Source organism: Neovison vison, chromosome 6 (assembly GCF_020171115.1).
Source record: "Neovison vison isolate M4711 chromosome 6, ASM_NN_V1, whole genome shotgun sequence".
NCBI classification, from domain to species: Eukaryota; Metazoa; Chordata; class Mammalia; order Carnivora; family Mustelidae; genus Neogale; species Neogale vison.
Window position 1 is genome coordinate 120477764 of NC_058096.1, and position 14310 is coordinate 120492073.

The 14310-nt window shown below is 46.8% G+C and overlaps 1 protein-coding gene across 22 annotated transcripts in view; it reads right to left on the reverse strand.

Annotated features, from left to right (window-relative positions):
• The window catches only part of KALRN (kalirin RhoGEF kinase), a 661720-nt gene that overhangs the window by 461852 nt on the left and 185558 nt on the right, over nt 1–14310 (reverse strand). For all 22 annotated transcript variants that reach the window (XM_044252163.1, XM_044252164.1, XM_044252161.1 and 19 more), the window contains 2 exons: nt 10224–10298; nt 3279–3393 (listed from right to left, as the gene is read on the reverse strand). In XM_044252163.1, the coding sequence (XP_044108098.1) occupies nt 3279–3393; nt 10224–10298 (190 nt within the window). The remainder of the gene's footprint in view (nt 1–3278; nt 3394–10223; nt 10299–14310) is intronic.

Here is a 14310-nt window from a genome sequence, read left to right on the forward strand (position 1 = left end):
ACAATTCTGTTCCACATTTTGTTTCCAACAGAAGTTTCATATGAACTTGTGGCCAACAGAATTAGGAAGTGATGGGTGGGCATGACTAATTGGTAAGTTCTGCCCCTTGCCACTTGTAGGTACTCACACTCCTGGTAAGCAAAGACCCTCGGGACAGAGGTAGCTGGCCTCTAAAAACAATTTTTTGTTAAGATTTTATTTATTTATTTGTCAGAGAGAGAGACAGAGAGAAAGTGAGACAGAGAGACAGAGCACAAGCAGGGGGAGCGGCAGGCAGATGGAGAAGCAGACTCCTCGCTGAGCAAGGAGCCCAGTGCGGGACTTGATCCCAGGACCCCGGGATCATGACCTGAGCTGAAGACAGATGTTTAACTGACTGAGCCACCCAGGCGTCTGTCCAAGAACAATCCTTCTCACTGAAGATGGCAACAGGACACTTGCCTTCCACCTGCCAGAACCTGTGAAGAACATTTTTTTTTTCCCTCTCAGGGGCACAGGATGCAATGCCTGGGACCACCCTCTGAGAAGCAGAGAGCTCACATCCAGTATTTTCCCTCAGTGTTAAGGTACTGTGACTTTCCTCTCGGGCCCTCATGGGTTTCATTCCCCTTTACCCCCTCTTTTTTAATTGCTGCCCATCTATTTTGTCCTATCCTTGATGAACAAATCAGAATGAAGAAAAGAGTTCTTCCAATACTTTTACCTTCTATTCTTTAGAAGGTAAGTGGGCATTAGCTGAAGGGATGTGATAAACACACCAGAAAGAAAAAATGCACCCTTCATGTTTCCTGGGACCCCAATTTCTTCTGACTCTAAGAGAACTGAGAGTTCATCATGGGTCCCCATGAAAACGTCTCTTATAAATTGCTTTAGAAAATGCCTGGCTTTATGCCTGTTAGTAGTATACTTGGGAAAGGAGCTTTTAAAACTGCTTAGCTCCTAGATGACTAAATTGCTAAATTACCTACATCAGTCATGGGTGATTTAGTCCATCTCCTTGCCTCTGAGACAGAAGGGAATATTTCTTCTGCACAAAGACCTCCAGGGGGAAAAAAAAAAAGTATTCTATTCTATTCTTCGTCCAAAGACCCCACTCAAAGTTTAGACATTCTTCTTCGGATATAACCCAAATCCCTTTCATTAGAACTTAAGACCTTTTATCTCTCTCTGACCCTCAGCAGACTATTTGACATCTGTTTGTGCATAGCATTCTGCGAGGGCCCTTCAGGGGTTCTCCCAATTCTAATCAATATCCTCCAAGCCCTACGCTTTTCAATCCCCTCTACCACCTGCCCATCACTGTCCACCAATCCCTTACATTTGTCTCCTTCATAGCACTTTTATTTTTTATTTTATTTTTGTTTATACATTTTTTTGAAGATTTTATTTATTCGACAGAGAGAGCAAAAGCAGGCAGAGCAACAGGCAGAGGGAGAGGGGGAAGCAGGCTCCCTGCTGGGCAGGGAACCTGATGCGGGACTTGATCCCAGGACCCTGGAATCACAACCTGAGCCGAAGGCAGACACCTAACCTACTGAGCCACCCAGGCGCCCCTCCCTCATAGTACTTTTAAATATAGTGATTGCCTTATTAGACACCTGCTTCAAGAACCTAATCAGCATTTTCTTTTTTTAAAAGATTTTATTTATTTGATAAAGAGAGCAAGTGAGAGCGAGCATGAGTTGGGGGCTGGGGAGGGAAGGCAGAAGGGGAAGCAGACCTCTTGCTGAGCAGAGAGCCCAGTGCAGGGCTCAATCCCAGGACACTGAGATCATGACCTGAGCCAAAAGCAGAGGTTTAACTGACTGAGCCACCCAGGTGTCCCTAATCAACACTTTCAACAATTATCCAAGGTCTCCCAGCAGAGGCAGAGCTGAATATGGAGGACCTCTTTGTAATTTACTAATTCTCCTATAAAATGCACAGATGAGAAAGAAGTTGTTTCCGAAAGCCCAAGGTACCACTTCTTATTTGCCATGACAAACACCTGACAGGCTCCAGCTCCACTAAATGGCAGAGAACAGAAATTTTTCTGGCCAAAAGCAAGGATGGGAGAGCCCCGGGGGAAGGGGTCAGGAGGGCAGAGTTCTAGGCCAGTCACTGCCATGGATTCCTGTGAGCAGCTCTCATCCCCAGTGACCCTAATTCCTAGCGGAGCACAACACATAGTTGCCGAGACTGCTTCCCAGGGCCCTTTCAGCTCTCACATGCTGTGATCTGAGTCTACAAAGGCCTCTCCTCTCCCTTCTTAGAAAATATATGCCATGGCCTCAACATGTGTCTCTCTACCACCAATGTAACCAGCACTATCTAGAAACACTCAGAAACCAATGTTTCTCAACCTGTTAAAATTATCATTGTTCCCTGCCCCTGCCCCAAATGAGCTTTTAAATGCTTTTTTTTTCTTTAATTGCTCCACCCAATGAAATTTTTTAAAAAGATTTTTAATTATTTATTTTAGAGAGAAAAAGCACGTGAGCAGGGAGGGGCAGCGGAAGAAAGAGCCAGTCCCAAGCCAACTCCTCACTAAGCACGGGCCCAATGCCCTGGGGCTCGATTCCAAGATCCTGAGCTCATAACCTGAGCTGAAACTGAGTCTGATGCTTGACTGAGCCATACAGGCACCCCCACCTGGCAAAATTTTAATACCATGAATATACTGTACATATTTTTAGGTACAGTACATATATCTGTGCTTAATACATTAAAAACCAAGGTTTGGGGCACCTGGGTGGCTCAGTGGGTTAAAAACCAAGGTTTCCACTAGCCCCCCCAACCAATTTTCATCCCCCTTGGAGGCAATATAACCCTGCTGAAAAGGTGTGACCTTGACTGAGCAGAGGGCTGCAGCTAGCTATGGAACACTAGTACAGTTATTTGCCCCCAAACTCTAAAAGCCATAAACACATTCACAAGCCAGGGTTTTGAAGATAATCCATTGCACAAGCCAGAGTGCAATCAGCCAGACCTCCCGCTTCCCTAAGGAAAACAGCAGCTTTCCATCCTCCTCCCCAGACCACAGTGCCTCCTGCTCCAGACCCTGCCCTTGTTCTCACCTCTGCCCAGGGCTCCCACTCCATTCATGTGGGTCCCAGCAGTAACAATGGGAATGATGAGAACAAGGTGAACTCTGGGTGATGTTGTTCCAGGAATCATTAGCATCTACTCCAAGCGTAGAAACAACCAGGCCCCTGGCAGGATGAAGCCCTCATTCCAACGCACTTGCATCAGCCCCACTCCCCACTCCCGCCCCAACAGGTCGTTCCCCTTCACCTTACCTTGGCACACTGGCCAAATAGGTCACGAGTTTCCGCAGGTCTTCCTGTCTTATTCTGTCATGATTGCTGCGAGCAGGGAAGGTCAGGATGGGTCCACCTCGCTTATCACGGCCCCCTGCAGGGAGGAAGAGGAGGGCTGTTAAGAAAACCAGCCAGAACATGTGTGCTGAACAGCTGTCTGAGTGCTAGAGGAAACAGACAGAAATACAGCGCCTGGAGAAATGCGGTCACTGGTCAAGTGAAGGGCACGGGGTTTGGATATGGTTAACATGGGTAACCTTAGTCAAGTCTTTTGACTTCTCTAATATCTCACTGCAAAGTGCAGATGAAAATACTGGTGAGCGTTTTACAGGGTGGCCCCAAGGACTGAGGAGCTGGCAAATGGGGAAGCACTCTGAAAAGTAAAGCCCTCTCCAAATGCAAGATGATAATGTAGGTGATGATGACTGTTCTTTCTGAGAACACAAGCTATTGAATGGGCTGTAGTCTCTGGAAATTTAACCTTCAATTCACTTCTCTTTACAGACCTCTGTGAGGTAGAAGGGCTCAGGATTAACTGACTACCCTGCTGAGAAACCCTTCAAGCTTCCATCCAAGACACCACTGCTGGGAGGGTTTTAGATTCATAGATAGGATATTAAGTGTTCTCTGCACAGCCAAAGATCCACCCCTGCCTATCTGCCTGCCTGAGGTGACACCTGTCACTCCTGCTGGAGGAGAACAGGAACCTTTATCAGAAACAAGGATGCTCAAGGTCTTAATCACTGCAAATGCATATGTACGCACTATGATTATAAATGTTTTCTAAATACCACATTTTTAAAAACCAGGAAGGAGAGTATAGTGAAATGATGATTGTTGTTGTTATTAGGAGGCTGAGATTTTGCATGGTTGCTTTTTCTTTCATTTTTTTCCCTAAACTTTCTATTCACTATTACTCTATCCTCTAAAAATTTATTCTTTAATGGGCATTACTAGGAAGCAGGACGAAGGCTTTCAGGAGGGTCACAGGGGACAAAGCTAAGGTCTGTTTTTACAGGCCCTGATTGTTACACAAAGAAAACCTCTGCATCATGCTCACGGACTCCTGAACATCTCAAGCAGCTGCCCGACATCCTCCAGAGTGGAGACCACAGGGATATAATACAAGAAGGAGGAGGCATTGGCATGGCCATCACCAATTCTGGAAAAGAAGCTTAAGGCTCAGCCCTCTGAAGAAGAAGCTATTCCAGGGGAAGACAGAGCCTCCCAGGGTCCCCATCCAAGTCCGAGTATAATGTTTCCCTCTGTTGTAGGGTCTAAAAGCCATAAAGACAGAAGGGAGACTTGACAAACAAAATCCAAACCATTCCAGGATACTCCTGAAGAGGAAATGAGAAGACTGGCAAGAGAAAAGGATCAAACAAGATCAGGGCCACTGAGAGATCTGCCTTGATGAAAAAGAAAAAAATGTTTCAGCAGGTACCGCCATCATCCCCAGCCCCACACTGGGGCAGATTCGTGTAGACACACGACAGAGTTGGACCTGAACCCCCAGCTCCATACCACAGGCCTGGCTTTTTGTATGAATAGCCACCCCCAAGTCATCTGCCTTGGAAAGGACCCCCATTTCCCAACTGCCTTCCCAAGCAGAAGGATTAAATGGAAGGTTTCCCAAAAGCTGGGAGCATCTCCCATACCCTTAACCTTCCTCTCTAGCCTTGACCCACCCTAAGGATTTTCACTCTTAGATGGTTTTAACTGCTGTTGCTGCCTTTCTTCCTGACCTTGCATGGATACAGTAGACCCATGAGAACATAGGGAGCCAAGGCTGATCTGATTGGCAAAGGCTTACCAAGGAGTTTAGAGGACTGCTGGCACTGTACTTCCTGAACTAGAGCCAGGTCTGCCCTTGGAGGGAAAGTATCATAAATATGGCTGGGGAAAGTTCCAAATGGCAGAGGAAGGGGAAGAAGGAGGAAAAAGCCTGGGCCAGGGCAGCCCCCACCCCCACCCCCGGCCTTCAGGAAGCATGGATAAAGATTGGAGACTGGGCAGTAGGATCAGTCAGGGGTTTTTCAGAAAGGAGATGACCTTGTAAGAATGTAAGAATGTAGGACGTGGAGCAGGAAGGAGCATAGAAAAAGACAGTCATTGTGCTAGAAAGAGTGGGACAATGGGTAGAAAGAGACCTCAGAGCCCATGCAAGGGGAGGGGTCCTGTTTCCTTCTCTGAAGCATGCTGACAGAACTCAAAGAGAGAAGAGAAAACAGATAAAGAGAGGCAGGAACTCAGCCTGCCTGGTGGACACTGTTCTATAGGTGAAATAGCAGACTAGCCCACCACCAAGTCAGGATAGGCTTGAGATACTGGGAGAAAGGGGAGCAGACTATCACTGGCCAACGTCCCTAGAGAATGAACATCAGGCCTGTACATGAGGTGGGCAAAAAGAGACGAGACAGGGAACTGGGGCATGATGAGAGCTCGGTTTTAAGGTCTAGCCATGGTGTCCAAGTTAGGTTCTAACTTGAGTGGAGGCAGAATAAAACTAGTGCATGCACAAGTGGGGAGGGCTCACTGAAGGTAGGAGATGTCCTGCTGGATCATGAGTTCCCAAGGAAGAGGGGACAGCAGATGTTTTGCTCATCTGATATCCATTCTTTCCCAATTTACGGGGAAACATCAGAAAGGGTCAAAGGTAACAGACAAAGGCCACAGACATGTTTATCAAAGTTAAGGTCTTGCATATGGATGGCCAACGTAAGGAGGTAGAAAATTTGGTACAAAGAAGGCTGAACAGCTATGAAGGTGTAGGATTTGATGGATAATTGACATGGGCACTGAAATTACAGAGGGTCATAAGCGGAGGTGAAGAATAAGAACCCCTTGTTGAAGCCTGTGTGACTTACGGAGGTGGATCTGGGAGGGTACAAGACAAAAGTGGCTACAAAAGTAGCCACGTTTTGAAAAGATGATACGAATGGTGGCAGGGTCCTCAAGGGTCAGTCCTTCACTCATGACATTCCTGCTGTGGGCCTATGTGTGAGAGGCTTTGGGGCCAGGAGTCATAGGACTGAGATAAAAAAGGAAGAAAAAGGAGGGATGGTCTGATGTTCTCGAAGGCATAGGGGCAGGGCAGGACAGGGCTGCGGAAGAGATAAAGGCTAAAGCAGGGGGAGTTAAGTCTCCCTGATTGAGCCAGAGGAGAAATGGTGCTCAAAATTTTCAGGGGGCTCCAATTAGGGCAATTGGGAGAGGTGGGGAGTTGGGGGGGTGGGAATAAGAAAAATACATTGATGAAATTATACCAAAGTTTGCTCCATCTGACAATAGTTCTGAGAGATGTTAATGGATAATTTTTTTCAAGGGAATGAGGTTACTCTGTAGTTTGGAGATGGCTTCATGTGTTTAATGCACATGTCCTTTAATGAACATGGCAAATCTCCAACATGGCAAATCTCCATGAAGAAGCTATAATATGCCTTTCCCAAACATCAGATTATAGAACCCCTTTTTCTTTTTTGAGGCTCATCTGGTGGAACTATTGTTCTATGGAACACACTTTGGGAGACATGGATCCAGGGTCTGAGATCATGCTACAGCAGCTGCCTAGAGAATGCTGTTGGTAGGAGATAAGGAGGCAGAGAGGGACATCAGGCAGTGGCTGAGAGGAGGGGGTGACTGCACATAAAGATAAGAGGTGAAATGAGCACCGTACAAGCAGTTGCATAAAAAGCACAAACAGGTACTGGGAGTAGGAGGCGCAGGCACTCAAAGGGGGCCAGAGAGGGCAAAGGGAGGCACACCGGCTGTGAATACAGAGCAGAATGGCCAGGCTGGAACGACAGAGGCTCCCTAGGCACAGCCACAGAGCCTGTCACACACACGTGCACACGCCCACACACAGAAGCTGGGGAGCTGCACTCACTGGATTCTTCCAAATGTGTGTTCCCATGGCAGCATGCTTTCCTTTGCCCTGGCCACACTGGGGGGACTAGCAGACAGGGGTGGGCACAACCAACAGTTTGTTTCTCTGCTTACCACCTTCCCTCACAGAAAAAAATGCAACTGCAACAATGCATTCTTCACTTCTGGGTTTCTTTGGGGTTTTTTTGTTTTTTTTTTTTATTCTTACATTTTTTTCTTTTAGAAGTTCAGGTTATAAGAGGCTTTATTGGTTTTTTTCTTATTTCTGTTTTGGTGTTTTTGTTTTTGTTTTTGTTTTTCAGATGCAGCCAGCCGTTTCCCTCACATCCTCAGCATCCTTCCCGGGCATGGAAATGCAATGTTCCCTAAGTCCAAAAGCTCCTAGCACTGTGCATAGATGAATAAGATGTACCCTGGGCTGCTCAGTCCACATTAGTACAGGGGAGTGAACTGCATGCCCCAGCCCCCTTGCTCCTGCTCTGGGAAATTTCTACCTGCCTCATGCTGGACCATCTTCCTGGCACATGATTCTGTGTGCTCCCTTAGAGAAGGTCTTTTCTAGGGCTGGCTGGGCCTGGCCTCAGGGCTCCAGCTGAATGATCAAACAAGGGTTCTCATGTGTACTGCATGTGCAATCATAGGTCCTGGACTGATGCAGAATAGGATGGTGTTCGGAGGCTCAGCATTAAAGCCAGAAAGGCTTCCTAGAAAAGGCAAAGTGGGAAGTGACTTGGGAAGAAGAGAGGCTCAAGTCGGAAAAAAATGTGAGTAAATCAGGGCCAGTAGAGGAAGTTCAGGCACAGGAGACATGGGAGGATTAGCGGGATACCAAGCGGACAGGAGGGATATCAAGTTAAATGAGGCTCAGAGCCATAAAGAAAAAGAGGAAAAGATAGGATTGGGCTCTGCTTGGGAGTAGAGAGCACACAATAGAGGGCTGTGGGTCACATCCTAGAGCCAGGCTATGGGCAGCAGCAAAAGTCAGGGGCCTAAGGCTGCCCAGTGGCTCTCGGGATTTTCACACAGGGTCCTTCCGCATGTCCAGAAAGCACTCTAATCCAAGCGTGCGAAGGCTTCAGAGGTTGTCTTACCCACACCTCTACCCACACCAAAATCACTGCCATGTGGTCCCACCAAGGGGCTGTTCAGCCTGGGCTTCAGCATCTTCAGGGACAGGGGTTCGCTACCTGATAAGATACATAAGCACCTAACACTCATGGGGAAAGGGAGCTTCTCAGCCAATGTCATCTCACAGCAACAGAAACACTAATATCACTACTAATACTACCAATAATAACAAGGAGTGCATTCTGTACCTCACATACTCCCATTGCATACTCTGTGCTCACCTCCCACCTCCACACTCCGAATCATCATCAGTCTCTCATTTTCCTTCTCAATATGCAGGAGACACCCACTGCTTGGTTTCTCCTCCCCAAACCACCTCCTTTCTCTTCCTTCTCTCCAGTTTGTCTGTTGCCCACAGCCAGGCCAGCAGCAGCTCTGGAATGAAGCCATATACTGTGAGATGGTACTCGTTCCTTCCCTGTGATCCTACCACCACTCCCTGTGGACTATCAGGATCACCTGGAGACAAATGCTCAATCCACAAGGCACGAGCACTTGGGTATATTTCTTTAAATGTGATCCTTAGTGGACATTGCCCTTACCCCGGCCCCTGCAGGAGATTTTATAATGGAGGCCTATGATGGAGCTCAAGAACTAGCATCCACAGTGATGGCCAGTGCTCCTGTAGCTTGCCTTCACTTACATCACAGGCCACCAAACTCTTCTTAAAAGTCCAGATAGGTAAATACTTTAAACTTATGGCCATCTCAGCTCTGAGGAAATCACTCAACTTTGCTGTTGCAGTTAGCAAGAAGCCATTGACACTGCCTATAGCAGGCTGAACAGTGACCCCCCAAATATCAGCTCCTAATCCCTGGAACCCATAAATGTTAGCCTATTTGGAAAAGAGAGTCTATAGCTGTGACTATTCAAGGATCCTGAGATGGGAAGATTACCCTGGGTTATATGAGAAGGCCCTAAATGGAGTTACAGGTATCCTCGTTAGAGGGAGGCAGACGGAGATCTGACGCAGACAGAAGAGGGAAAGGCAATGGCACCACAGAGGCAGAGATGGGAGTGATGTGGCCACAAACCAAGGAATGCCAGCAGCCACCAGAAGCTGGAAGAGGCAAGAGGCAAGTTCTCTCCTAAGAGCCTCTGGAGACAGCACAGACCTGCTGACACCTTGGTTTCAGACCAGTAAACTGCTTTCGGATTTCTGGCCTCCAGAACCATGAGAGAACACATTTCTATTGCTGAACGCTACCAAATTTGTGGTAACTTGTTACACAGCAGTAAGACACAGCAATAGGACACAAATACTACCTAAACAAATGTATATGGCTGTGTTCCAATAAAATTTTACCTACAAAAACTGGTGGCTAGCTCACAGGCTATAGTTTGCTGACCCCTGAATCAGACATTAAAAGATCCAGGTGCACAAGATGGGTCGGAGAGAAAAGTCAGAAATAAATATTTGGAAGCCATTATTCAGAAAATAAATAGATACAAACACTTAATTGAGTTCCCTTTGCAAGGAAGGAGCGATAAAGAGGAGCCAGAAAAAATTATCCTCTCCTATCTGAACCACTCAGAGATGAACCCAAATAAAACCTCTGGGAATGTGTGAGGTAAACAGACTCCTCCAACTAGAGCATTTTCCTTAGGGACCTCAGTGGCCCATGAGGGACCTAACTGGCCAGGGAGGGGTTGGGAGGTCAGGTGTATGTGTGGGGGTGCGGGTGAGAGGCTCCCACTCATGGTTGTGAGTGTCCTCCAGAGCACCCAGCTGGGGGGTCAGTGTCCTCTCTTCTCTTTCTGTCTGCTCTGGAGCAAGGATGCAGCCAGCCATGCCGAGTGCTGCACCACACTCCCAATTTCTCTCACACACCACAAAGCAACTGTCTAGATGCATGTGCACACACACACTCTTCCAGGTCCCTTATAGAGCAAAGTTCCACAGACACTCACCAGACACGAAGGCCACTTTTTCCTTTAGGATGGGAAGGACATCAGAAGCTTTCAAACCATCATTCCGAAAAGACCCTGTGGGATGACAAAACAGAAGCAATTGGGATGAAAGAGGTCAGATGGCTGAATTCCTGGGTACCTCCCTCAGAACCCCAACCCCATCACGCGCCACAAAGTTGTGCCTTGTTCAGGTGCTACAGCCCAGCCCAGTGGAACCAATGGAACGGGAGAAGGTCCACAACACAGAGGACACTTCCACATGATGCCAGGCCATACGCGTGTCCCTTCCAGGGAGAGGACAGTCCAGGTTGCCCCCACCACACATACAAAGTTCCATGCCTTGCAGGCAAAAGCCACAGCCCTGCTGCTGTGGGCAACTTGACGACGGGGCTTTTTAAAAGCCACTTTGTACCTCTTTGCCTAGCATGGTGTCCGGTACACTCAGTAAACACCAATGGAACAGGTTAATTAATATCAGGATGGACCACAATATCCTAAGTAATTTTTTTTGCCTTTCCTCTACCTGGCACAGGGACTCTTAAGTGTTCATTGTACAAACTGTCAAAATAAACCACCATATCCCTAAGTGGGAAGCAAAATTAAATGCAATAACCCTTCTTCCTCCTCCCCCTCAATGTCACCCTCAGCAGTCCACACAGACAGGAGGTGGGGAGACACTAGTCTCCTGGGAAGGAAATGCACTCCCTTCTTCAGCAACTCATTCTCTGCCTAAATCTCCTTTCTCAGTTGCAGAGTTCGTTCTGGGGTCCAGCTGACTTCCTATTAGAGGGTTGGAGGCAGAGGCCTGGGGCTCACATAGAATGGAAAATAATGATGTGCCTGGAGAAACAATAGCCTCAAAGGACAACCCAGCCCAGTACGAGTACAAGGCACGTGGGAAGAGAAGCCCCCGCGTGCACACACAGACAACATATACACATAAAACCACAGCCAGCCCACTGCAGCCTTACATTTAGCCCAGGCACCCCACAAAGACTCTCAGGGAGAGCCAGCCCACACCCTGTGAGCCGTAACTGGGATCTCTGCTGTGGATCACCACCAGGGACATCACACAAAGGGACACCGGAAGAGAGGAGGTTCTGCATCAGCTCAGTGTAACAGAACCAGGACCACTGGCAACCGCTCGGGTGCCTTTCTCCGCATGGCTTACTCCCTTGTGGTCCCAATCAGATAATCTGCAGAGAAACAAACTAGGATGATGGTCCCCACTCAGGGCAGTCTCAACCTCTAAACCCTGACTGCTTCGAGACTCGCCTGGGAATTCTGGCAACAGCCCAAGGCTATGATCACTGGCCTAGGGAAGGGAAATAAGCCAGTTGCACACTCAACCAAGGAAGAGGAGAGATGTGTCTCCAGAATGCCAGTCTGCTGTGGTCGCAGGTTATGTCTTAACCCCAGACAAATTCCCAAAGTGTCTCTGACCATTTCACCTATTTCTTCTTCATTTTTTTTCACCACATGAAGACAGTGAGGCTTTTCATTCATCAGTCGCTCCCCTTTGCTGCTCCACAGGACCTAATGCTGGAATAACCCAGTACAAGGCTCACTTTGAGAAGAACGTGGGCCAAAGAAGAAGAAAAACATAGCACAACAACAACAACAAATCTTTAATGATATGCATTGTTTGTACAGATCTTTACACTCTGACCTTATGTCCCAACACAGAAACTATTAAATCTCACTATTAGAAACCACTTAGAGGGCGCCTGGGTGGCTCAGTGGGTTAAAGCCTCTGCTTTCGGCTCAGGTCATGATCCCAGGGTACTGGGATCGAGGCCCGCATCGGGCTCTCTGCTCTGCAGGGAGCCTGCTTCCTCTTCTCTCTCTGCCTGCCTCTCTGCTACTTGTGATCTCTGTCTGTCAAATAAATAAATAAAAATCTTTAAAAAAAAAAAAAAAAAGAAACCACTTAGAATCCATATAAATTATTATAGAATTTACAAACAGACACATAGGTTGTTTTTTGTTTTTGTTTTTGTTTTTCCCAATTCATGCAGTAAGATGTTTCAGCTTCCTCGGCAGGGGAGAGCCCAATCCAGCTTTACCAACTAGACAAGGATCATCTTTAGCTGGTGCATGAGTTGTTTGTGTAAAAGGACACCTCTGTGTTAAAACAGCCTGTTTTCTTTTTATTTTATTTTATTTTATTTATTTATTTGACAGAAATCACAAGTAGACAGAGAGGCAGGCAGAGAGCGAGGAGGAAGCAGGCTCCCTGCAGAGCAGAGAGCCCAATGCGGGGCTGGATCCCAGGACCCTGGGATCATGACCTGAGCCGAAGGCAGAGGTTTTAACCCACTGAGCCACCCAGGTGCCCCAAAGCAGCCTGTTCTCATATGTGAAATACATCTTTGTATACATCAGTTTTAAAACATTCTCCTCTCTATCACTATATACACCTTCATTTCTATAGGAAAAAATTTTAATAAGAAAAGTTAAACTTCGGTCCTGTCTGCTTCCAGATTTTTTACGAGTTCAAAAAGAGGAAGGCCCAAACAAATGAGATTTGACAAGAATGACATAATCCTCTTTTCTTCAAAACACCTATCCTATTTTTCCCACTGCTCTTCCTCTCCCCGACTTCCCTTAAAGTATACAAGACGGCTCTAATTCCATGAAGTTCCCAGACATTAAGAAAGACCTTGGAATTCATTATAATGGAAGCATAAGATTTCCTATCCTACCCCCTCATGGCTCCTACCTGTGGAGGGAGAGCTAGAGGGAGCACCGAATTCCATCCTTCACACCCCACCCATCATGCCCCACCTCTTCCTTCTCCCCTCCAGACTCCAGGGCCTGAGAGAAAGGCAGTGGCTCCTCCCCTCAGCTTGCAACCATTGGCCATTGGCCTGAGTAAATTTCAGTATCTTGGGTTGGGCTGGTCTAAGATTCCCAAGGCTTCCTCTTCCCAGGCCAGAGTCTTCCCCCACCTGGTTTAGACCACAGCTGAACTACCTCCCAGGTTGTGAGCCTACCATAAGAAAACCTAGTGTCTAGATTTACAAAATCCTTAACTAGGGGATAACCCTTTCCAACAACAACAAGATTTTTCATATTATAAACGGATTTGCTCCAGGGTTTCTTTAAATAGAAGTTGCCTTAATGGTTTGAATTAGTTTTTCATTTGCCAAAAATTGAATTACAAACAAATTTTCAACAATATATGCGTTATGTAAAGCCAAGTAGAGCTAAACTAATTAGCCCAACAGCTCAGAAGTTGGCGACCTTGAGTAGAAAACCTATTTGCACTGGCTGAGGGTCCTAGGTATCAATTCCCCCTGGCCCCTGTGAAGCCAGCAGTCGGGATATATAATAAAGGAGAAGTCCATGGAACACTAACTCAAACAGGACCAATGAAATAGCAACATATTTTCACTATCAGGTACATGTCTGGGCAGCCTCATAGAAAATGTTCAATAAATATTTGATGAAAGGATAAACAAATGAATGAAATGGTAACCCTTTCTCAAGTGACATGCGCAAGGTCAGTGACCTCATCTGTCACACCAAGGGCTGGTGAGCCACATAGACGATTTCCAGGGTCCCACTCAGCTCTGATAGTTTGAGGCTTTTTAAACCTTTTCTTCATATTTATTGGCCTTTAAGATCCTCAGATTATCAGATCAATATGCTTTGAGAAAAAGTACTGGAAAAAAACTCCCAGCAAGGTTCAATGTGCTTTGGGAAGATAAACAACTCTTCCCTGGCCTCTCAGGGCATTCTTTCCCAGGAATCAGTTTTAGGGTCAGGATGCCCAAGACACATCAACCCATTTTACGGACAGCCCAAGTTACCAAAACGGAAGGCTAGTTATGGAAGAATTTCTGTGAGGCACCCGTACCTCAGAGGCAGCAGGCAGACCTGACCTGCACTTGCTATCTCTGAACAAAGTATATTTGATAACAGCACCATGATCCTACAAACTCTAGACCCACTGTAGATCAGCTTCCCCCCTTAAAAGAAAAGCCTGTTGAAACAGCAGCCCCCTTGCTAGATCTAAAGAAAGACCAAGAAGAAATAAAAGCCCCTGTGCTCTTTGGAGTAACTGTAGGGAAAAAAATAAAAT